The 25,563-nt window shown below is 40.9% G+C and overlaps 1 protein-coding gene across 1 annotated transcript; it reads left to right on the forward strand.

The window, feature by feature from the left end:
- The first annotated feature begins 3,013 nt into the window (after nt 1–3,013).
- Nucleotides 3,014–13,399, forward strand: CLEC3A (C-type lectin domain family 3 member A). The gene is made up of 3 exons (XM_054454356.2): nt 3,014–3,209; nt 8,564–8,647; nt 11,750–13,399. The coding sequence occupies exons 1-3, from the start codon at nt 3,095–3,097 to the stop codon at nt 12,142–12,144; spliced, it is 594 nt and encodes a 197-aa protein (XP_054310331.2). The 5' UTR covers nt 3,014–3,094; the 3' UTR covers nt 12,145–13,399.
- Nucleotides 13,400–25,563: the final 12,164 nt, after the last annotated feature.

A 25,563-nucleotide genomic window follows, 5' to 3' on the forward strand; every position in this document is an offset into this window, starting at 1 on the left:
CACTCTGAAGCCATGAGAAGAATTAAGGTCTTCTAGAGAGAGAGTATAGGGGAATTAGAGCAACCAGAGGAGAGTTCTGAGGAGCACCAGGCACTGGAAGTGAGGAAGAGGTAAATTCTCAAATATTTAATTAGAACAAAAAGCATGGGTTAAATATCCCAGTGAATAGTTAATAGCTAATAGTTTCAGTGAAACTGTTCTGTACGACATTATACATTTGTCCAAACCCACAGGACGAATACTACCAAAATGAATCCTAATGTAACCTGTGGACTTCAGTTAATACTAACATCAGTATCCATTCAGCAGTTGTGACAAATATAACAACATTAATTCAAGATATTTTGTTGTTTTGAGACAAAGTCTTAATTTGTTGCCCAAGCTGGAGTGTAGTTGTGCAAACATGGGTCACCACAGTTGAGGCTACAGTAGCCTCAACTTCCTGGGCTCAAGTCATCCTCCTACTTCAGCCTCCTAAGCAAGCTGGGACCATGAGCACGTGCCACCACACCCAGCTAATTTTTTTTGTTTTTTGTACAGATAGGATCTCATCATATTGTCCAGGCTGGTCTCAAAGTCCTGGGCTCAAGCACTCCTCCTGCCTCAGCCTCCCAATGCGCTAAGATTATAGGCACGAGCCACCACACCTGGCCCATAACTTGAAATTTTTCTTAAAGGATTTAGGAAGATGGCAAAGAAAATTTTTGATCAATTGTAAGATCAGTTGTAAATCATTGATCTTTTCCCCTGTTCAAACCAAAGCACATTTTCACAGCCCAGGTCTTCTGGAGTTAAACAAAACTAGATTGTAATTTCTACTCAGTTCCTTGAGATCTTAGTGATGTTAGACAAAAACCACTTAACTTTTGAGGCTCAATCACCTTTAAAATGGAGATAATATTATTACTTATCCCACAGGCTTGCTGTGAAGACTAAAAAGATGGCATTCCATAAATTGTATGTACCATTGTAATTAATGGTAAGGATCTTATTATTAAATACTGGACATTGCGCTAAGTGCTTCATAGCCATTATCTCATTTAATCTTTCCAACAGCCCTGTAAAATAAGCATTCCTAGCCCCCATTGTTAAGATGAAAGAAGCCTTATAGAGGTTTATTGACTTGCCTGAGATCACACAGCTAAGCGGTAGGTTGTGAACTGAGCTCAGCCCTGTCTTCACAATGTTCTTAAATGCCCACGCATAAACTGCCCATGTTAGTACAAAGAGTCAACACTGGAGGTCAAATCTTTAATTGTACAGTTACTTTGCTGAATCATGTCAGACTTTCCTACGTCGGTGGTCTTACTATGGTGTTACTATATTGGTAAGTTACAAAATGGCTTTAACTTGGAGGAAATGAAGATGAAACAGACAGTTGTTTTTCGCATTAAGATTCAGAAGGAAGCACTCATTCCTTGATTCTTTCTGTATTCTCTCAAAGAAAAAACAAAGACAAAATGAGCTTGGTCCTTCAGACCTTCCAAATCTGCAACCACTGCCCTCCATCTGCACCTGGTCTGCCAAATAACCATGTGGAATGCAGGAAGGCCTTTCCCTGGGTCTAAATTCCTCCCTCTTGGCTATTCCTGTAATGCAAATGCAAGTCCATTGCTTTTGATGCAAAAGCCTATCAGGTCCCCAAAACTTGCCCTTAAAGCCTATGGTTAAAGGTAGGAATAATTGAGTTTCTCATTACATTATTTTATTTTTATTTTTTATTTGAGAAGGAGTCTGGCTCTGTCACCCAGGCTGGAGTGGTGTGACAAAATCCCAGCTCATTGCAACTTCTGCCCTCTGAGTTCAAGCAATTCTCCTGCCTCAGCCTCCAGAGTAGCTGGAACTACAGACTCCTGCCTCCATGCCCAACTAACTTTTTTGCGTTTTTTAGTAGAGATGGGGTTTCACCATATTGGCCAGGCTGGTCTCAAACTCTTGACCTCAAGTGATCCACCCACCTCAGCATCCCAAAGTGCTGGGGTTACAGGCGTGAGCCACCACGCCCAGTAAGTCTCTCACTACGTTTCTCTGTTATTACATCATGTACTTGAAAGTGTTGTTTAATGTGTTCAAGGAAAAATGGCTGGTGAGGACCTGAAAAAATAACTATTGATATATTACATTAATTCTTATTCTAATGGAAATAATTCACTTTTTAAAATTTTCTTTTCACTCTAAGGTACATTTTCCCAAGAAAGTAATTTGCCCAGGCTGGAGTGCAGTGATCTCGAACTCCTGGGATTCAGGTGATTCTCACACCTCAACCTCCCAGGTAGCTGGCACTACAAGTGTGTGCCACCATGCCTGATGAATTTTTTTTATTTTTTGTAGAGACGGTGTTTCGCCATGTTGCCCGGGCTGGTCTCGAACTCCTGACCTCAAGGGATCCACCCACTTCGGCCTCCCACTGGGACTATAGGTGTGAGCCACCATACCCAGCCCCAAGGAAGTAATTCTTGATGAGTCCACAAAATCCTAAGGGAGGAAAGCCCTATATTTTATCGTCGAGTATCTATTTCCGCAATTTCCATAAATCCCACTGAGAAAACTACTTCCAAGCTACACTTGAGCTGTGCAGACACATGAGTGTGAGTAGACACGCTGGCTTAAATGAATGGTGCTGTGGCATCACACACACACACACACACGCAGTAACTTTCCTTTTTCTGCAATTTTTTTTTTGCCCTGAAAACTAAATTGAATCCATTTTCCAGAACATTTAGTGAGTTTCAGAGTTCCAAATCAAAGAATTTTTCAACAAAGACCCCAAGCTTCTCAGAGTTTAAATTTAAAAAAAGAAAGCAGGCAAAACCTGTAGTTAACTTTGACACACTCCAAAAAGGCAAATCACTAGGAAATGCAGCAGAAATTAAATAAATAGCCTAACATGAGGCACAAGAACAAGAGGCCACCTTATACTGTGGCCAGCAGAGGCATTCAAACATTTCGTCAGCAGGATTCCAGCCAACCTCCGAAGCTCACTTTTATAAGCCAGCCCCAGGCATCCCAGAGCAAGATGTAGCTGTGTAGTCTACCTCTCCATAGCTGCTTTAGGGGGGCTGGCAACGTGGCTCAGCAGGCTTGCCCCAGAGCCATGGCAAAGAATGGACTTGTAATTTGCATCCTGGTGATCACCTTACTCCTGGACCAGACCACCAGCCACGCGTCCAGATTAAAAGCCCGGAAGCACAGCAAACGTCGAGTGAGAGGTAATGGGGCTTCTCAGTCAAGCAAAATTCTAGGCTTAGACAGTGTGGGGAGGTGCTGGACAATGTTAATTTCCAAACTCCTCCAGGAGACTGTCTTTGGTGATGGCACCATGCCATCATCCCTATATGGCATTTCAGGGGATTTAGTGACCTTTTAATTGTCTGGGATACTTTATTTTAAAGAAACCAGGCTGCTGGGTTTAAAAAAAAAAAACAGGGAAAAAATTTGATAAGAATTCTGTATTGTATATTTTTTGTTAGGTAGGCTTAAATAGAATGTGCTTCAGAGGAAGCTCACCTGGATATCTGAACATCTGGTGTTATTAATATGGGGCAAGAGGAATGTATTAACAGAGCACACTGTTTCACTAGTAGATATTGAGTAACTCAATTCAGTTATATTTTAAGATAACTATAATCTTATTCAATGTGTAGCAGAGGATAGAGCTTTTGGTAATTGTGACTTCCTGTTTTGTCATTAGTTATCATTAGCTGTATTTCCATATCCTTGGCAGCATAAGGACAACCTATACCATGTATTTAAACTTTTTCATGTCAGAGACATTGAATCTCTCCAACGTAAAAAAGTCAATATGCAAAGTCATCTAGTATTTGAAGGCATTGTGATGCAAAATTGAATCTCCCGGCAAATTCAAATTTTGAGTGACTTGAATTGGGTTAACAGGTTAAAGAAATTGAAAAGAGCAATGATGATAGCGAGGTGTTTGCAATATGTTGAAACCTAAGCAAAAGAAAAATACAAGACACAGGGTCATGTTTTATCACATCATCTGCATCATTTTCATTTCAGGATATTTCAGATTATGACTTTATTTCCTGATTTTCACTTCATTAGTAACAACACACACATACACAAATTTCAACAAGGTTAAAGTCTATTTGACATGACAGATGGCTGGTGGGTAAAAAGGGATCTTGTGCTTTAATGATTATAAAGTACCATTTTTCAGGGACATTTATTTACAAAATTTAGGTCTGGTGCAAGGTTTCTTTTTTTTTTTTTTCTGAGACAGAGTCTCGCTCTACCACCCAGGCTGGAGGGCAGTGGCACAATCTTGGCTCACTGCAAGCTCCACCTCCTGGGTTCATGCCATTCTCCTGCCTCAGCCTCCCAAATAGCTGGGACTACAGGCGCCTGCCACCACGCTCAGCTAATTTTTTGTATTTTTAGTAGAGACGAGGTTTCACCGTGTTAGCCAGGATGCTCTAAATCTCCTGACCTCGTGATTCATCAGCCTCAGCCTCCCAAAGTGCTGGGATTATAGGCGTGAGCCACCGCGCCCGGCTAGTGCAAGGTTTCTTAAGTGGAATCTTTTTTCCTTACGAAATACTGTACTTCTTTCAGTGAAAGATTAAAATATTTCTCATGAGTAGATGAAACATATTGCTGAAGATGATATCAAAAGGAGAGGGGAGAGAGAAGATACTGGGTGATGTGGCACATTTCTATAGCCAGCGTTTCTTCACCCCTGGATGGAGTGGCACTCCTCGTGAGAGTGGTGATCACCCAGTAGGAATGTGTGAAGAGGGTCTGAACGTGACTGCGTGTGCATGTGGGTGCTGTGTGGGTGTTTCTGAAGTAATCGCAGCTTAGGTCACATCCAGGTTATCCAGGGACCTCCCTCCCCTTCCTCCTCCCACTCTCTTCTCTCTCCCCACCTTCTTTCCCACTTCTTTACCTCCTTCTTACCCACTCCCTCCCTCATAACCACAGGTGCATGCACAGGCTTTAAAAAAAAAAAAAAAAAAAAAAACTGACTGGCTACATACCTCTTAAATGTCATTCCCTCAGTATAGTTTTTGCTACTTTTTGCCATTAGGTCCAAGAAAGTAGATTCTACAGTAGGTGAAGCAATAAACCTAAACCGGTCAAGCAATTATATCCCCACCCATCCATATACTTTTAAAATAGTTTAAGTACCTTGAAATATAATAATACCAGTGTTTGCGAGATCAAAAGTGAAAGCCATCTTCTCTCTCCCAATCCTCACCACAAAATTATCCACAATTAACTATCAGGTAATACTATTCCCAGAAGTCTTGTGCTTTGTTTTTTGTAGGGTTGTTTGTTTTCAGACAGAGTCTCACTCTGTCACCCAGGCTGGAGTGCAGTGGTGTGATCTCGGCTCACTGCAACCTCTACCTGCCAGGTTCAAACAATTCTAGTGCCTCAGCCTCTCAAGTAGCTGGGACTACAGGTGCTCGCCACCACGCCCAGCTAATTTTTGTATATACATATTTTTTAGTATAGATGGGGTTTCACCATGTTGGCCAGGCTAGTCTCAAACTCCTGACCTCAGGTGATGGGATTGCAGGCATGAGCCATCATACCCTGCCTATTCCCAGAATTTTTAAAATGCACAATTAAAATACGTATTTTTAACAAAATAAGAATTGGCTATGCAGAATATTTGCCTAGGCAAATAAATTTATTTCATCTATTAAACCTTGGATAGTTACCAGTGTAAGCAATACTTTATTCATTTTAACAGCTGCATAATATTCCATTGTTTGGATGGGTCATCACTTAATCTGATCTCTCCCAATACATCTCTTTTTGATTCAATAGCCCCAAGTAACTGCTTTGCATACATATTGCTCCCCATGTTAGGATGTTATGAGACATTTCCAGAAGTAAAATTACAGATTAATTATACTTTCTAATTGTCCCTCCAAATGATAACACCAATCTGTCTTCCCATCTTCTGTGTATGGGAGTGCCCATTCTCATATACTTCGATAACCCAACATCATATAATGGTTTTACTGGCCATGTCTTCTGGGAATGACTTTTGTGTTTCTACACTGTGTCTACCTCTGGAGAGCAACAATAAAATGAAAGGGAGCCTTCTGGGGGACTCAAAATAGCAACTTCAGAATTTAGCTTCAAACACAAGATCTCTCTGGTACTTGCTTCATAGGTCTCAATTTATGTGTTGCATTCATGAATAAAATATGACTTTCACAGCTCAGTAGTTGTTCCACATATTCCCTTTGTTTGTTGTATACAAAAGACATCTACATCAGCTACAAAGGATGGAAGCTACAGCCCAGTCCCTGGATAATGAATTTCATAACCATCTCCCAGGAGCCTAATATCAATTCATGTGTCTTCATGTTAATTACAATGTTTACAATCTCCCAGTGGAGACCACTTATTTAAGGAGAATGGAGCAGGAAGCTTAGAGGGATGGGGGATGACATTTTTAGAGGTGACAGCTTATACCTTGGAAGCAAGTCTTCAGTAGTCTTCGCAAGCTCGGCCCCGACCAGCTGATGAATTTGCATTCTGAATGCGTCCTTACATTTTTTCTGGATTAAATGGTCGCATACATAAAAATCTTTCGGTTATAGTATTTCTGAGCTGAGCTGTGGGATGCTTTGAGAACTGATGTGTAGCATTAAGTAAAACAGAGGCAGGGGCCCCCCCTGGATATTCCAGAAGACAGCTTCCTAACCCAAATGAGGAAACACCTGACTTATGAAGCACATGTTTAAGGGGAAAGTGAATTAGCACCTGTGAATTTTACACTGTCCTGAAAAATCCAATATGGAACATAGACTTCCTCCATGGTATCCCCACAAAGAAGCAGCTGGGGACAGTTCATATCAAGCTTTAAGTATCTTCTCTATCTGGGGCCATGTGCTCAGGACCAAGAAGGTAGAGGGAATCACCGTGCAGAAGCAGGTAAGAGGGATGAAAAGAGAACAGGCCTGGAGCTGGGCAAATTTAAATTCCGATTCTGCACTTTACTAGCTGGGTGACCTTCAGCAGGTGAATTCAGCTTTCTGGGACTCTATTTCTTCTGCAGAATGGAGACAATGATAGTGTCTCTCACAAAACACTACTGAAAGAATTGATCTCTGACTAACAATATGTGGAGGCTTTTAATAATTTTTATTATGATTTATAATTCCTGCTTTTGAAGACCTCACAAGCTGTCAATCTCTAAAAGAATCCTTATTACGCCTGAAATTTCAATTTAGCCAAGATTGCTTGTTTTCTGCCACTTACTTATAGCCAAGATTGGTCAAGGACAGCTGTAAAGATCCTTTAGCCTCATCCAGGAACATACAAGACTTTAGTTGCTAATACCTAATATAGACGTATTTCTATATGAGCCTTTAGCACTTAACCATGCTAGTAGCCACCATACCTGAGGCATGGGTTGAGTAGGAACACTGGGGACAGGGGACTTGGGGACCCAAATCAGTCAGAGTACGAATTCTGCCATGTATCTTTCGAGACACTCTCATTGGACTTGTCCTCATTCTTCAATGGGAATCCAATTTTTCTCCCTTCATAGCTGTGTTTGAAGAACAAGTGAAAACAATTTTCTATACCATAAAGTGTGTATTCACTAGACAATATTATGAACACCTGTTAGGTGCCAAGCATCATGTTAAGCATCAGAAGCACCAAGAATAATAAGGCAGATGAAATAAAGTAAAATAAAGAATAGAAAATATAGAGAATACTCTATAAAATATGGAATAAAATAAAATGTGAACTGAGACTAGAGAATGAAGAAAAATAAGTTTCAAAGAAAGATTAGCAGAAGGGATACTAAATTATAGGGTAATCAGGAAAGCCTTCTCAGAAGAGGAGATATTTAAGCTTGCTAAGAATACAGGAAAGCTGGAGCAAGAGTGATCCTAGCAGAAGGAACACACAGGAATGATGAGATCGAGCTCATTCTCAGCCCCCTGAAAATCAACAAGCCTAAAGTCACAGGATGGGCCTGGAGAGATAGAAGGAGCCTCATCTCACAGAAGGACCTTCTAGTATTATGATCGCCATGAAGCTCTTAGGAATCTTCTTGTCCAAGTTATTTTCTTTTTTTCTTTCCTCCTTTCCTTCTTTCATTGTTTTTTTGTTTGTTTGGTTGGTTTTTTTTCAGACGGAGTTTCACTCCCTCACCAAGGCTGGAGTGCAGTGGCACGATCTCTGCTCACTGCAACCTTTGCCTCCCAAGTTGAAGCAATTCTCATGCCTCAGCTTCCCAAATAGCTGGAATTACAGGCACTCAACACCATGCCCAGCCAATTTTTATATTTTTAGTAGAGACAGGGTTTTGCTATGTTGGCCAGGCTGGTCGCGAACTCCTGGCCTCAAAAGTGATCCACCCGCCTTGGCCTCCCAAAGTGCTGGGATTACAGGCGTGAGCCACTTCGCCAGCCCCAAGTTATTTTCATGCATTATTTTTTGTATACAGTGGGCTCAGGTTCACCAAAACCACTATTGCCTTGGGTCCTACATTCCAAAGCTTGATTTTATTTTAATCAAATGCTTTTCATCCACCTACCCCATCCCACCCTAAAATTTTCCCCAGACAAGGATGGAGATCTGCAGACTCAAATTGAAAAGCTCTGGACAGAAGTCAATGCCTTGAAGGAAATGCAAGCCCTGCAGACAGGTAAGGTGCAGACCTTCTCAGTGCCTTGTCCCAAAGGAGACAGGAAAATTTCTGGGTCAATTTCTGGGAGACGTCTTTTTAAAAGAAACATTGACAAATCAACAATGTGGCCAATAAGAGGGCCCCAATGCTGGGAGATGATTGTTTTAGGAAATCAGCTTCGTTTACAACACCATTCTCCTATATATGGGTGGCATAGAAATAAAAATAAGTAGTTCAGGAATACATTTGAAAAGTCAGTTCATACTTATTCTCTAAAGAGTAGTGAAACAGAATGAAGCAAGTATGAAATGACTAAAATGATTAGCACTTATTGGATGATACCTAAGTGTCTATCAGGCCGCCAGGACTCACTCGGGCCACACCCAGCCTAAGATGCTGGAAGACATGGGTTAGAACTGCAGCTTGCCAACAGGGCAGGGCCAGTGTTCCTCCCCACTGTTATGCAGCCACATGCGTTACTGCCCAAGAGCTCTTCTCCAAGGGGTGAGGAAGTGAGTCATGCTGGGCAGGTTTGGGAACAGCCCTGGTTTACAAGGCTTATCCCCCCCAGGAGCTAATATCCTTTGTAGCAATTTCAAAAGCAGGGTGTTGAAGGTCCTCACAAGAGACTTGTCTCATTACAAGTTACTGCCTTCAGGGAAGACTGAAGTTATGGCTTTCCATCAAGTATTTATAACTCCCAGGCCAGATGCATGTTACCAACCTGGGGTCATTTTTACCACAAGCAATGTTGCCTAGTAACAAGGGTGATATACTCCCTTTATCAGGTTTCCAGGGGAATAGAATTAGAAAGTTAAAAGACAGTCAAATGCTTATGCAGAAGGTGAGTTTTGTTCATCCTTTACCCACAGTCAGGTACTAGAAATTCTTTATAAACACAAATCCATTAATCCTTCAGCAACTTAAGCTATTATGATCCTAATTTTACAGCTGAGGAAAATGAGGCACAAAGAAGGTAAGTAATTTGTTCAAGATATACACAGCTAGTTAAATGTCAGAGATGAGACCTAAACCCAGGCACTATGGGCTCTGAGGCCTGACTCTCCAATGCTATGGCCTAAAACTATCTTTATGTTCGGTTTATCCTGAATAATGTAAACAATATTACCAAGGCTCAGTTATCTGCTTAAGAAAACCACTGTCTTTTGGCTGCATAAATGTCTTCTTTTAAGAAGTGTCTGTTCATGTCCTTCGCCCACTTTTTGATGGGGTTGTTAGAGAAATGCAAATCAAAACCACAATGAGATACCATCTCACACCAGTTAGAATGGGGATCATTAAAAAGTCAGGAAACAGGTGCTGGAGAGGATGTGGAGAAATAGGAACACTTTTACACTGTTGGTGGGACTGTAAACTAGTTCAACCATTGTGGAAGTCAGTGTGGCGATTCCTCAGGGATCTAGAACTAGAAATACCATTTGACCCAGCCATCCCATTACTGGGTATATACCCAAAGGACTATAAATCATGCTGCTATAAAGACACATGCACACATATGTTTATTGCAGTGCTGTTCACAATAGCAAAGACTTGGAACCAACCCAAATGTCCAGCAATGATAGACTGGATTAAGAAAATGTGGCACATATACATCATGGAATACTATGCAGCCATAAAAAATAATGAGTTCATGTCCTTTGTAGGGACATGGATGAAGCTGGAAACCATCATTCTCAGCATACTATCTCAAGGACAAAAAACCAAACACCACATGTTCTCACTCATAGGTGGGAATTGAACAATGAGAACACATGGACACAAGAAGGGGAACATCACATACCAGGGCCTGTTGTGGGGTGGGGGGAGCGGGGAGGGATAGCATTAGGAGATATACCTAATGTTAAATGGCGAGTTAATGGGTGCAGCACACCAACATGGCACATGTATACATACGTAACAAACCTGCACGTTGCGTACATGTACCCTAAAACTTAAAGTATAATAATAACAAAATTAAAAACAAACAAAAAAGAAAACCACTGTCTCTCCACATGCAAAACTAGAATTTAATTAATTAATTTATTTATTTGTTTTTGAGACAGAGTCTCGCACTGTCACCCAGGCTGGAGTACAATGGCACAACCTCGGCTCACTGCAACCTCTGCCTCCCAGGTTCGCATGATTCTCCTGCCTCAGCCTCCTGAGTAGCTGGGATTATAGGCACACACCACCACATCCAGCTAATTTTTCGTATTTTTAATACAGACGGGGTTTCACTATGTTGGCCAGACTGGTCTTGAACTCTTGACCTTGTGATCCGCCCGCCTCTGCCTCCCAAAGTGCTGGGATTATAGGCGTGAGCCACCATGCCCAGCATTTTTTAAAAAATAAATATTAAATATCAGTTAGTTCCAAAACTCCCAAAGAAATCCAGCACATAAATGGAGCTACACAGTGTAGCAAGCAGGTATATATCAGAACAGCATGAGGTTTAAGGCCGTGTCTTGGGATAGGGCAGACCTGCATTTGGGTAGCTGTGATGTCAAATGCTGCAAAAATTACTTCTTTTAAAAAAATGTGGCTGGGCGCAGTGGCTCAGGCCTGTAATCCCAGCACTTTGGGAGGCTGAGGCGGGCGGATCATGAGGTCAGGAGATCGAGACCATCCTGGCTAACACAGTGAAACCTTGTCTCTACTAAAAATACAAAAAATTAGCCAGGCGTGGTAGTGGGCACCTGTAGTCCCAGCTACTCGGGAGGCTGAGGGAGGAGAATGGCGTGAACCCAGGAGGTGGAGCTTGCAGTGAGCCGAGATCACGCCACTGCACTCCAGCCTGGGCGACAGAGGGAGACTCCATCTCAAAAAAAAAAAAAAAAAAAAAAAAAGCTAAGGTGTTACGAGCAACAACTTCTCTAAGCCTAAATATCCTGATATGTAAAAATAGGGGTAATAAAATATAACTTCATGGAGTTGTCAAGATTATGTGACTTAATTTATGTAAAGTACGTAGCATGTTGTCTGGCACATAGAAAATTGTAATTGTTGTCTCATCATTATCATACTTCATTCCACAAATACTTACTGCTATTTGCCAGGTCCAGCCCTAGTCATAATACACTCAAAATGCATCTTAATGTGTTAAATTTCACATCTTCACAGTCTGTCTCCGAGGCACTAAAGTTCACAAGAAATGCTACCTTGCTTCAGAAGGCTTGAAGCATTTCCATGAGGCCAATGAAGACTGCATTTCCAAAGGAGGAATCCTGGTTATCCCCAGGAACTCCGACGAAATCAACGCCCTCCAAGACTATGGTAAAAGGAGCCTGCCAGGTGTCAATGACTTTTGGCTGGGCATCAATGACATGGTCACGGAAGGCAAGTTTGTTGATGTCAACGGAATCGCTATCTCCTTCCTCAACTGGGACCGTGCACAGCCTAACGGTGGCAAGCGGGAAAACTGTGTCCTGTTCTCCCAATCAGCTCAGGGCAAGTGGAGTGATGAGGCCTGTCGCAGCAGCAAGAGGTACATATGCGAGTTCACCATCCCTCAATAGGCCTTTCTCCAATGTGTCCTCCAAGCAAGATTCATCATAACTTATAGGTTGATGATCTCTAAGGACAAGTAAAAATTGTAATTTTTACTTATTAAAAAATTGCAACACAGGATCAATGTCCATAGCAATATGACAGCGTCAGCCAATTTTGCTAACACATTTCTTTGGGATTTTGCCCTTCCTGGGGTATAGGGAATCAGAAATATTGATCCATGTGCATGCAGATAAAATGGCTTATGCTAAACAGACTAAAATCTCTCTCTAGTCTTTCTCACTTGTATAAACCCAGTCTGTTTTCAAAAAATCACAGTAGCAATGCATCTCATCACTCTAGAAAAGCAAGCTTAGGCTACCTGAAAGATTTTCCCTTGGAAGTTTAGCATATATTTGATTAACAAGAATTCCCTAAATCAGAGACTCTAGGTGCTATGTAATCCAAAAACTTTTCAGCCTGTTGCTCATTCTGTCCCATGCTGGCAATAATACCTTGTTAGCCCATTACCCTTTTTTTGGATTGCTCCATCTCCTGGTGGGACTTGTATCTTGTCTGCCATATCAGAACACAAATCCCTGAAGAGGTTCTGATTTTTTTTTTTTCTTCATGCCTACCCCTTTTTTGGAAGTTTCCAGCCGCAATTTGAAAGGAAATGACAAGGTGTATATTTGATCAACTTTTCATTCCCACCATTGCATTACAACCTCTAACTTAAATGGGTAATCCTAAGGCAGATCAAAGAAGCAGATTGCATGATAAAGGGAAATAGAAAAAAAGAACCTACATTTATTTTGCTTTAGCATCCTTACTCTCACCTTTTATGAGACTGAGAGTGGACTTACGTTTCCTTTTTTACATTTTTGTATACTTAATTTTTTTTAGCCATCATTATATATTTAAGTCTATTATGGGCAACCAATCTTTGGAAGCTGAAAACTGAATTTAAAGAATGCTATCTTGGAAAATTGCACACGTCTATGCAATTTTTTATTCTGCCAAGTGCTATTCTGCTTGTTTAACTACATTGTACAAAATAACTTCATTGCTTAATATTAAATTAAAAAGTTTAGACTTGGAGGGAAATGGGCTTTTTAGAAGCAAACAATTTTAAATATATTCTGTTCTTCAAATAAATCGTTTTTAAACACTGAATGTGTTTTGTGAACAATATCCCACTTTGCAAACTTCAACTGCACATGCTTGGAATTAAGTGTTAGCTCTTTTCATTGCTCAATAATAAAGCCTGAATTCTGATCAATAGAAAATGTGTTCGAGTGTTAATCACAGTTATTCAAAATATGTTGGTTTATATTAAACTTGGCAGAGTTTGATGGGAATTACCCTGAATTTAATCAAACTGGTGATTCGGATATACTCAGAGAACAATTTTACCTGGCAATGAAGAGGTATGGTCCGGCTAGAGGAGGGAAACTTTTAAAAAATTTTAGCTGCAGAGGCTGGGTGCAGTGGCTCACGCCTGTAATCCCAGCTCTTTGGGAAGCTGAGGTGGGCGTATCACTTGATCTCAAGTGTTCAAGACTAACGTGGGCAACATGGCGAAACCCTGTTTCTACACAAAGTACCAAAATTAGCCAGGTGTGGTAAGGCACGCCTGTGATCCCAGCTACTCAGGAGACTGAGGTGGGAGGATTTCTTGAACTCAGGAAGCTGAGGCTACAATGAACTCAGATTGTGCCCCTACACCCCAGCCTGGATGACAGAGCAAGACCTTGTCTCAAAACAACAAAAAATGTAGCTGCAATTATCTGGTTGACCTTGGCCAACTCCCTACTTCCAACGTAACCATAGTCTTCCTAAAGATAATGACCATAATGAAATGGGTGGACGCTGGTGAGTAAGGGTATTCGCTTCACATTTCAGGTAGTATGCTAGATCTTATATAATTCTCATTTATCTTGAGGAACAACCCTGAGAATTCAACCCTGAGAATTAGGCTCTAGAATCATTTCATATTACAGAAGAAGAAAAAAACTGAGAGTTAAGTCGCCCTAAGTCACATGCCAGGAAATAGTGGAACTGTCACTGGAACTTAACAAGCTGACTCAGATCCTGTATACTTAGTACCCATGGGGAACAATAAAAGGTAAAGCACATTCAGAAAGGCAATGAGAGTGGATTCTAATCCAGTATCTCAATTTCCTTAGGTGAAGTAACAATCTGGACTAACAGGTGACCTTGAGAAGCATTCAGTCTGAGGCCACTTCACAGAAGGTGTATTTCCTTCCCCCTTTGCAAGGGCCCAAATAAAGACAAAGACAACCAATGTTACTGAGCATGGTGGTTCAAGCCCCTAATCCCAACAACATCAGAGACTGAGGCAGGAGGATCACTTGAGGCCAGGAGTTCAAGACCAGCCTGGGCAACACAGCAAGACATGGTCTCTACAAAAAAAATTTAAAAACTAGCCAAGTGTGGTGGCACATGACTGTAGTCCCAACTACTTGGGAGGCTGAGGCAGGGGGATTGCTTGAGCCCAGGAGTTCGAGGCTACAAGGAGTCATGATTGTACCACTTGACTCCAGCCAGGGCAACAGACAGAGCGAGACCCTACTGAAAAAAAAAAAAAAAAAAAAAAGACAACATTTCAAGATTATCCATTAAATAAGGCAATCCTCCCAAAGTGCCTCAACAAGACCAAGAGAGTAAGTTAATGCAAAGGAATAGATGAAGGTTAGTGACATCAAGATGATGGTTAGCGAATATCAAGATCAGTTAGCAAGACAAAGCGCAGATGATGGGAAACAGCAAAACTGGAAGGAGTGGATTAAGAGATTACCTGGTTTTTTTCCTGGGTATAACTCATGACCTCGACTTTGTTACTTAGCCAGCTGAAAGCCACACCCACAAGATTCCCTAACCTAGACTTCTCTTTGGTCTGTTTTGCCTGTTGGGTACTCTCTAGCAAACAACTGGTCTTCAGGCAGGAATAAATTGTTTTTAACTCTCAGGCCAATTTTTTTTTTTTTTTTTTTTTTTGAGGCAGGATCTTGCTTTGTCACCCAGGCTGTAGTGCAATGGCACAAACACGGCTCATTGCATCCTCAACCTCCTGGGCTCAAAGTAGTAGGGACCACAGGCATGTGCCATCATGCCCAGCTAATTTTTACTTTTGTAGAAACAGGGGTCTTGCCATGTTGCCCAGGCTGGTCTGGAACTCCTGGGCTCAGGCGATCTTCCCACTTCAGCCTCCCAAAGCTCTGGGACTACAGGCATAAGCCAATGCTCCCAGCCTCAGGCCAACTCTTATGTCTCCATAAAAGCTGTCTGAACTACAGTGTAGAGAAGCATCCTGAAGCCTGGTGGAAAGAATGACATAAGCAGTTAGCAATGTCTCCCCCACAAGGTCATGGTCAGAGGATGTGAACATTGTATCATGTAAGTGTCAGGTGATATAACTTCGAATATAACTGACATCTTCGGGAAGGTAGGCATTTCCCGTCTTCCCAAAGATGTCAGTTATATTAGAAGCCCAAACAGTCTAGGCTCCCCAAACCTTACCAGGAAGCTGATTCTAATCTTTAGGGCAGTGCTTCTCCAACTTTTAAATGCTTGCAGATCACCTGAGGCCCTTGTTAAACCACAGATCCTATGGGGCTGGGCCGATTCCAACAAGCTCCCAGTGGACACCAAAAGTCTAGACCACAGACCACACCATGAGTAGCAAGGTTCTAAAGTTTTAGCTACTTGCCCAGACACCATCTCTGATTAATTGTAGTTCTGCTGCTTGCTAGCACAAAAGTCAAGGGTAAGATTTACAGTTCTTCTGAGTAAAGAACAATACAGACAGCAATTTTCTACTTACCAAAGATGCTTCCATGCACATCATTAAGTGAGATAACAAGAAAAATCAGTAAGCTAAAGGAAACACCTATAACAGACTCAGGCTCAATTAGTATTTTGAAGGAGAACTGGCTTATTGCAAGGCTCAATGACTTCTTTCTCTTTCCCACTTATCTGGTTGACCTTGGCCAACTCCGTACTCCAACATAACCATAGTCTTCCTAAAGATAATGACCATAATGCAATAGGTAGACACTGGAAAGTAAGTGCATTCTCCTTACATTTCAGGTACTGTGCTAGATCTTATATAACTCTCATTTATTTCTGGGCAGCATTTCTTATCTAAAAATAAAGTTCTATTACTGGAAGCCAAGAATTTGAGGCTGCAGTGCACTATGCTTACACCCATAAATAGCCACTGCACTCTAGCCCGGGCAATATAGTGAGGCTCCATCTCAAAAGACAGTAACAAAATAAATAAATTAAACAAATAGAAATATAAAGTATTTTCTTCTCTCAGATTAGCAAGAACTTCCATAACACCAACAAAAAAGGCATGTCTAACAAATGAAACCCCCAAAATTTAGTATTTGGGGCATGCAATAAATAACATCAAATTTTAGTAAGCTCAGTATCTTATTTAATCTGATGCAAGAAATTCAAAGGGTATCTACTAATGGTAATAGGTAATATGGAGAGACAGAGAAAGTCAGTCATAGCATGCAAGAGAGCAAGACTACCTGCAGGGGTCTGTGAAGACAATATTAGTATCTCTGATTACACATGGCATTAAGCAGGTTAATTACTATCTAATTTTTTCTAAACTGACACCCACAAAATGGAAAATAGTTTAAATAAAATTCTGCTAAGGAACTATAAAGTGAACACACAATAGTCAAAAACATGTGCACACATGCCAGCAAGCAAAGCTGACACTTCTCCCCTCAGTGTGAGTGGTTCAGGGAGGAATCCGCAGCCCACACAGAGCCAATCAGATTATTTTCCAGTGGTTGTCACCTGGAAACTGGGAGCAATGAAACATTTTCCCCTGGATATGTTCAATAAGGACAAAGTAAATTTAGGGCTTCTGGCAGAATTCTTTCTTTCTAGATGAGTGCAATGTGCAGAATGAAGCAAAACAAAGATAAGCAGTGATGAGAAATAAGGGGACAAAGACGGAAAGAGAGGGAAGGGAAAGAAAACAACAGGGAGAAAATGTGTGTGTTCCAATAGTTCTTAGTTCATCAGTTCAATCCCCTAAGGCCTTGGTTCTATTTCTGTACATTCTGTGAGCTGCCCCACAATTCCTCCAAACTACAGAATACAATTTTTCCTTTTCATTTGTGCTAGTTTCAGTTGGCATATTAGCCAAGATAGGCTAGGTTATGATGCAGTAACAATCTCAAAACCTGAGTGGCTTCAAACAGCAAAGGTTACTACTTTCCCTTCATTTTCATATTCTTCGTGCATTAAAAAGGGGCTCTTCTCTGCATTGTGCTCACTCTAGAAACCAGAGGATGGAAAAACAACTACTGTTATTCTCTACAGCAGAGGAAAAGAGTTTTGGAGAGACTCACAGCAGCCATTAAATGATATGATACAGAAATAGTAAACATTTCCACTCTGAGAGAGACCTGAAAGTGCAATTTAGCCATGTGCCCGGGAGGTAGAGAGCTCGAATACTTGCTGGTGATCAGCATGTCTCCCACAGTTGAGTTTCTGTCCCTTGCAATCAAAATAATTCTGATTAACATAAGCCATGAAGAGAAATGAGACTAGAAAGACCTGTATTCCAATCGAAAGAGAAAATGGGTTCATGGAGATAAGTAGATAGCAGTAGAAATGCATCTCGTATTTGGTAAATGGAAGCCGAGTTCAAAGCTTCAAAAGCTGGAAGTCAGTTTAACTGTTTAAGTGTATAAATTGGAATTATTATATGCAACTCCAAAGGCAGGTTCTTAGCATCTGTGATAGCTTTCTAGAAGTGGGACATGCAGTTTTAAGTTGGGAGATGGTATGTGCAAATTTTGTCTTATTAAAAGCCAATTATTCCAGTTGTCCAATATATTTAATCTACCCAAGTAGAGTGACCATAGATTACATTCCAATTTGCCCTGGAGAGTGCTGATAAATGACAATTGTTCGAAAATTTATAGCACCCTTTTTCACTCTGAAAGTTTCCCAGTTTGGGTAATAAATTATACGGTCATCCTAACTATAACTCAGGCTTTGTTTCAGAGGTTTGATGATCTTGCCTATACCTACATTTTAAAATTCACCTTCCATTCCTTTCATAGAGGAGCCCTACACTTGAGACAAACTATGCTACTCATTGGAACCTAAATGCACCATTAATTTACACCAGAAGCACTCTGATCATATTTCTCTTTCCTCTTTCTAGAACTCTTTCTCCTCATTTTGTTTCTGGTGACTTTCTTCTCTTTATTTAATATTCAGCACAATGGTGACCTTTTCTGCCCTCTTGCAAGACATATTTCTTCCTCTGTGCATTCATAATACCTTATATAACTCACAGCCCTTATTGCATTTGTCTAACAATGGACAAGTATTATCATATTATCCTCCCCTACTTCAAACCTTTCAATGGCTTTCCAAGTTTCTTAAAAACAAAACTTTAATGTGGCCTGGAAATGCTGCAAGGTCTTGCCCTTCATCCCTCTCCATTCTCTCTTCCCTTTACTTTTGTACTGCCACCCTTTGTGGGCACCAATCTCCTCCTGTCACAAATATTTGCATAGAAACTCTTCCTTCATCTAGTTAAACCTTGCTCATTCTTCAAACTTTAGCTAATCAAGACTTCGGGGAAATTGTCTGGACTCCTTTAACAGCACTTAAGAATGTGCCTGGCTGCAAGTAAATAAGATATGACTAACAGTGGATTAAGCAAATAGGAATTTTTATTATTACATAACAAGAAGTCTGAAAGTGACCAATTGCAGCATTCTTTGTTTCAGAAAATCAATAAGGCCAGGATTGATGTTTCTGCTATTCTGTTGGCCTTTTCTCATAATCGTAAGTTGTCTGCTGCAACTCCAGACATCACATCCACATTCAAGTTATAAAGACACATAGAATAGCATCACCAGCCTGGTTTGCCCCTCTTTTGACCAGCATCCTCCAGCAGACTGCAATTTGTTTTTCTGGTCAGAACTCTGCTATATGGATGCCCTAACTCCATGAAAGGCTAGAAAAGGAAATATTGTTGTATATTTTGTCACCCCAAACAAAATTAGGGTTAATAAGATAGAAAGTTTATAAGTAACATGCTCTGCCAGAATCAAATCCCCTTGTAAATTCCCATAGCACCAATACCTCCTGCCTGTTTCCATTTTTCAGATGTGATTTTACATTTATATTTATTTCTCTTATTAGACTATGAACTCCAAGAGCTCAGAGCTAGAAAAATTGTTTTTTGATTATATTTCCAGAGAAATATGACGTTTGGTAGAGGCTCAATACGTAACTGTTGATGGAATAAATGAGTTAATGCACCAACATATTTCCTCTTTTCAAGGGTTAAGTGCAAGTACTATTCTCTATGCCCCAGGTTCCAAGCATGATGTTAAGTCTCATTAAATCAATGAATTAAATAATTTGATCAAGTTATTTTATCAGACAACACAAAGCTTTAAAAGAAACTTCTCTGTTTTCACTCATAACAAATCTATTATTTACCTCCATACCTAAATACTTTGCATTCTTCTGAAGTTTGGTTTCTTTATTAAAAACAATAAGAAGAACTAAAAACTGCATTAAAACTGTACCCAGAGGAGCCAAAAGCAAGTGTATTATCATGGGATATGTTCTTGGTGATGAATGGCTAACGAATGCAGGACTCAACAGCCAGTAGCCGAACTGAGATGGGAAGATCAAAGCCTCTGTAAAGTGAGAGGTTTCTGGGCTCTACTCCCTGGACTGAAGGAAATAAACCAGAACATCTTCATGAAAGCGATTTTACACATTACTGCCTCTAACTTGGTATCATTTGGCTACTCTGTTCGGATTAAAAAAAGAAAAAAACAATCAATGAAGTACTTGGATGAGACTTCAATAGAACACTCAACAAAATATTTTTAAAGCTTTGATTTCCAAAACTGTTATAAACAAAAGCAGTTGCTCTAATCACAATAAATGGACTCTGAACAAGCTGTGGCAGACATTCAGAAACCAATTCAATGGGTTAAAGAACCAAACTAGGGATCTCAAATACATGGCACCTGGGCCCCTGTCTTTGTGTGTGTGTGCTGTAGTAACAGAATAGCAGACACTGTGTAAATTATAAACAGCAGAAATTTATCAGCTCACATTTCTGGAGGCTGGGAAGTTCAAGATCAAGGAGCTGGTATCTGGAAAGGGTCTTATTGTTGCATCATCCCATGGGGGGAAGGCAGAACAAGAAACGGCATGAGACAGAGAGAGAGCAGGGAGCTGAACTCACCCTTTTATAATGGCATTAATCCCACTCATAAGGGCAGAGCTCTCATGGCCTCATCACCTCTTAAAGTTCCCACCTTCCATACTGTTACAATGGACACCAAATTTCAACAAGTGTTTTAGAGGGAACTAACAGACTGTAGCAACCCCAATTTCCCCCTCCGTGGTCCACAGCAGACATCCTGAATTCATCATACAGTCCTTGTCAGGGGTGGAATTCCAGCAGCCAGCACTTGGTCATCAGGATTGGCATAGGAGAACACATTCATAACCCCTTGGGGTTAGACACACCCTGAAAGCCTTTCCCGCCAATTCAAGGTCACCAGTTCCCTAACTCTGACACACCGTGGATGCTCAAAGGATGAGATGATCTAGGAATTACAACAGACCTTCCCCATCTATTCATTGTCATTCCTCTCCACGCTTCTCACATGTTCATCCTCAGTTTGGCAGAGTATGGTACACCTAGAAAAAAGGCCAGACACCCTAACCCTGGCATTCAAGGATGTCCACCATCTGGTCTTAGACTATCCCTCTAGCCTTATTTCTCACTGCAGTCTTTCACTTATGCTGTGTATAGTGGGTTTAATAGAGACTCCCAAAATTCATTTCTATCCAGAACCTCCAAATATAATCTTATTTGGAAACAGGGTCTTTTTTTAGAGGCAAGGTCTTACTTTGTCACCCAGGCTGGAGGGCAGTGGCACAATCACAGCTCACTGCAGCCTCAACTTCCGGGGCTCAGCTAATTTTTAAAATTTTTATATAGGCAAGAACACACTATGATGCCTCAAACTCCTGAACTCAAAGGATCCTCCCATCTCAACCTCCCAAATTGCTGGGATTACAGGCATGAACCACCACACCCAGCCGGAAATAGGGTCTTTGCAGACTGCATTAGTTTGCTAGGACTTTCATAATAATGTAACACAGACAGGGTGGTTTAAACAGAAATATACTTTATCACAGTTCTGGAGGCTGTAAGTCCAAGATCAAAGCGTCAACAGGGTTGGTTCCTTCTAAGGGGCTCTCTTCTCAGCTTATAGATGGCCATCTTTTGGTGTCTTCACAGTCTTTTCTATGTGTGTCTGTGCCCTAATCTCTTCTTATAAGGGCATAAGTTATATTGGGTTAGGGTCTACCCCTATGATACCATTTCACCCTAAATACCTCTTTCAAGGCCCTATCTCCAAATACAATCATGAATCACTTAACTACAGGGTTATATTCTGAGAAATGTGGCATTAGGCGATGTTTTTGTTGTGCAATCATAGAGTGTCGTCACACAAACCTGAGTGGTATAGCCTACTACACACCTAGGCCATGTGGTGTAGCCTAGTGCTCCAAAGCTACAAACCTGTACAGTGTGTTGCTGTACTAAATCCTGCAGGTAATTGTGACACAACGCTAAGTATTTGTGTGTCTAAACATAACTAAATGTAGGAAAGGTACAGTAAAAATATGGTATATAATCTTATGCAGCCACAGTCGTATATGCGGTCCATCATTGATTCAAGTGTCGTTACGCAGCCCATGACTATACACATTTTGAGGTACAGGGATCAGGACTTCAACATAGGAATTTGAGGGGCGACGACACAAATATAATGTGTTAAAATCAGGTCATACTGGATTAGGATGGACTCTAAGTCCAATGATTGATGTTCTTATAAGAAAAGGAGAAGAGACTCAGATATGGCTCTCTCCTGGCTTCTGGTGGTTGTTGGCAATCCTTGAGGTGCCTTGGCTTGGTGCTACATCACCCTAGCCTCTGCTCCATCATCACTTGCCTTTCTTCTCCATGTGAGCCACCACACCCGGCTATTGTCTGTTTTTTTTTTTTTTTTTTTTTTTTTTTGAGACAGAGTCTCACTCTGTCACCGAGGCTGGAGTGCAGTGGCGCGATCTTGGCTCACTGCAAGCTCCACCTCCTGGATTCACGCCATTCTCCTGCCTCAGCCTCCCAAGTAGCTGGGACTACAGGTGCCCACTGCCATGCCAGGCTAATTTTTTATATTTTTAGTAGAGACGGGGTTTCACTGTGTTAACCAGGATGTACTGTCTGTTATTTTTAAGCCACCCTGTGTATGGTGATTTGTTACAACAGCCCCAGGGAACTAAAACATTGGCTTCAGTTCTAGCGACATCACTTATAATAGCCACCATTTATGTATCACCTGAAATGTACCTGACACTGGTCCTCTTAGGATAGAGGAAAAAAATTATGTGCTGCAGCAGAGAATCAAAGGAAAGTTGAAAAGGGAAGGAACAAAAGAGCAACCAATAAGTCTTATGAAATTTTAAGTCTTAGTAGACTACATAATAACAAATATCTAGTATCTGACAAATAATATTCACTTATAAGCCTTTCTATTCAAAGTTGGTTCATGGATTTCAGGTAGAATTCATTTGAAATGTCAAGAAAGATTATAGAAACAAGGCAGACAGAAAACCTAAAAAGCCTTTTGAAGGATTTCTGTTACTGTTCAGGTTAATGCTGGCTGAAGAACCCTCAATTTGGGAGATATTAGTTCCTGTTATAAGTCATTATCATGAAGCTTCCCATTTATCAAGGATGTGTGTTGTGCTGAAGTAGGATTTGACGCTTCAGCTGGAAGCCAGAAGGAGGCTTGGTACCATCCTCACTGCACAAAATTCCACTAATAGGTCCAGACTCAGTGTCTAAAGGTATCACTCAGAGTGATATCCAAAGGCCAAACTCAACCCAACAAAGTTGGTGAGTTGCAGGAGTTCAACATCAGTGTTTGGCTCCAGGGGAAGTTTTTTTTTTTTTTTTTTTTTTTTTTTGAGATGGAATCTCACCTCTGTCATCCAGACTGGAGTGCAATGGCATGATCTTGGCTCACTGCAACCTCCACCTCCCAGGTTAAAGCAATTCTCCTGCCTCAGCCTCCTGAGTAGCTGGGATTACAGACGTACACCACCACACCCAGCTAATTTTTTGTATTTTTGTATTTTTAGTAAAGATGGGGTTTCACCATGTTGGCAAACTGGTCTTGAACTCCTGACCTTGGGATCTGCCCACCTCAGACTTCCAAAGTGCTCAGATTACAGGCGTGAGCCACCGCGCCTGGCGTAAAGCTTTAATTCTTGTTAAATAACACTGGAATGGGTTAGAGCCAGGGACTCAAGCTCCACCCTCATCCCAAATGCAAGAGGAATAAACCACTTGCTTCACACACAGTTGGGATAATATGTGAAATATGAATAAGGTTTTAAATTAGATAATGACATTGGTTCATCATAATTGATAATTGTGCTGTTTATGTAAAACCTTTTAGGAAATGCACACTGAGTTATATAGAAGTAACAGAACATCATGTCTGCAACTTGCCCTTAAATAGTTCAGAAAGAAAAAATAATTACATATATGGAGAAAATGATAATGTAATATGGTAAGATATCAATTGGAGAATCTGGGTGAAGGTCATTTTTTATACTATTCTTGCAACTTTTCTGTATGCTTGAAATTATTTCAAAACAATCACCCAAATGAAAACTTTAAAACAGATAAGCAAACTAACCTCATTCAATCTCTCTAGCACAGGGTTTCCCAATCTTGGCACTATTGACTTTTAGGATCTGTGGATTCTTTATCAGGAGCTGGAGTGGGATGGGGCTGTCCTGTGCATTGTATGAAGTTTAGCAACCTCCCTGGCCTCTGACCACTGGATGCCGGTAGCATGTCCCAATTGTGACAACCAAAAATAGCTCCAGATATTGCCAAATGTCATCTGGGATAGCAAAAATCACCCAGCCAAGAACTACTGCTCTAGCATTTTATTTCCTGACAAGACTAATGGGGGTAAGCCCACTAGTAGTAGTAGGGGATGTTGTGGGAGAGGCAAGCTCATCTTATCTTTATCACACGTACACTTCCATTCCTGCAATTACTTCAACAAGTATCTTACCGAGCTAACCATGAGTGAGTCCAACCCTGTGCTAGATTTTGGAGATACAGATGAGCAAAAGTCAGAGAGAACTTGTGTCCTCACAAAGTTTATATCTAGATAGGTAAAATATATAATAAGCAAATAAATAAATATCATTTCTGAAAATATGACAAAATGTCAACAAGAGATTGACATGGTAAAGGGACATAGTAAATTGACAGGATGAAAATGACAAAAGAAAAAACAGGGAGATGAGTGATAAAGTGACTAGGAGAGCGTTAGACAGGATAGACAACATCCTAACAGAGTCCTCTCTCCACTGAAAGAAACAGTGGGAAAGATTGATTTTATAAACCACCAGGTCAAGAGCCCAAGAAAGGAAGTGACACAAAGGGAAGTGACTTACCCCCAAATCACCCAGCAAGCCAGGCACAGGGCAGGGACTGCAATTTTTTTCCTGTCTCCAAAACCAGAGCCTGGAACATACCAGCCAAGTTCAATGTCAGGAAATATCAAGGGACTTGGAGTCAGAAGACCTAGACACGGCACTTACAACCTGATTTCACAGAAGAATAAGGTGTTGGGCCCCCACTTCCTCATCTATCAGTGGGAATTAAACCATCACTCACAGAACTGTGAGATAAGATTTGAAGCCGGGGCAGTGGCTCACCCCTGTAATCCCAGCACTTAAGGGAGGTGGGGGTGGGTGGATTGCTTGATCTGAGAAGTTTGACACCAACCTGGGCAACATAACCAGACCCTGTCTCTACAAAAAAAAATACAAAAGTTTGCCAGGCATGGTGGCACAGGCCTGTGGTCTCAGCTACTCAAAAGGCTGAGGTGAAAGAATCGCTGGAGCCCAGGAAGTCAAAGCTGCATTGAGCTGTGATGATGCCACTGCACTAGCCTGAGTGACACAGTGAGACCCTGTCTCAAATAAAATAAAGTCAAGATTTGAAAATACAATTTACAAACAAAGTTTCTAGACATGGCATCTTTAAAAAAAAAGTGCTGTTTCCTATAAAACCAACATATCTTGCTACAGAAAATTATGAGTAGAAAAAACATGTTAGGAACTACCCTTCACCTGTCTTTTCATTTATCCAATTACTATTTATTGAGCACATGTATCCAGTAGTGTCTAAATAATTCTGCCATCACCCATAAAAGTTGCAGAGATTACGTCCAACTGTACTAAAAATTTATGTCCTACTTTACTCATAAAATAAGCACTTTTTATCATTTTTATAATGT

This window comes from Pongo pygmaeus, chromosome 18 (assembly GCF_028885625.2).
Source record: "Pongo pygmaeus isolate AG05252 chromosome 18, NHGRI_mPonPyg2-v2.0_pri, whole genome shotgun sequence".
Taxonomy (NCBI): Eukaryota; Metazoa; Chordata; class Mammalia; order Primates; family Hominidae; genus Pongo; species Pongo pygmaeus.

Excerpts from the sequence above, each read along its gene's own strand:
- CLEC3A (XM_054454356.2), top strand. The coding sequence starts at position 3,095 with ATGGCAAAGAATGGACTTGTAATTTGCATCCTGGTGATCACCTTACTC. Across the intron at positions 3,210-8,563 it reads CAGCAAACGTCGAGTGAGAG|ACAAGGATGGAGATCTGCAG; the intron begins GTAATGGGGCTT and ends AATTTTCCCCAG. Across the intron at positions 8,648-11,749 it reads AATGCAAGCCCTGCAGACAG|TCTGTCTCCGAGGCACTAAA; the intron begins GTAAGGTGCAGA and ends ACATCTTCACAG.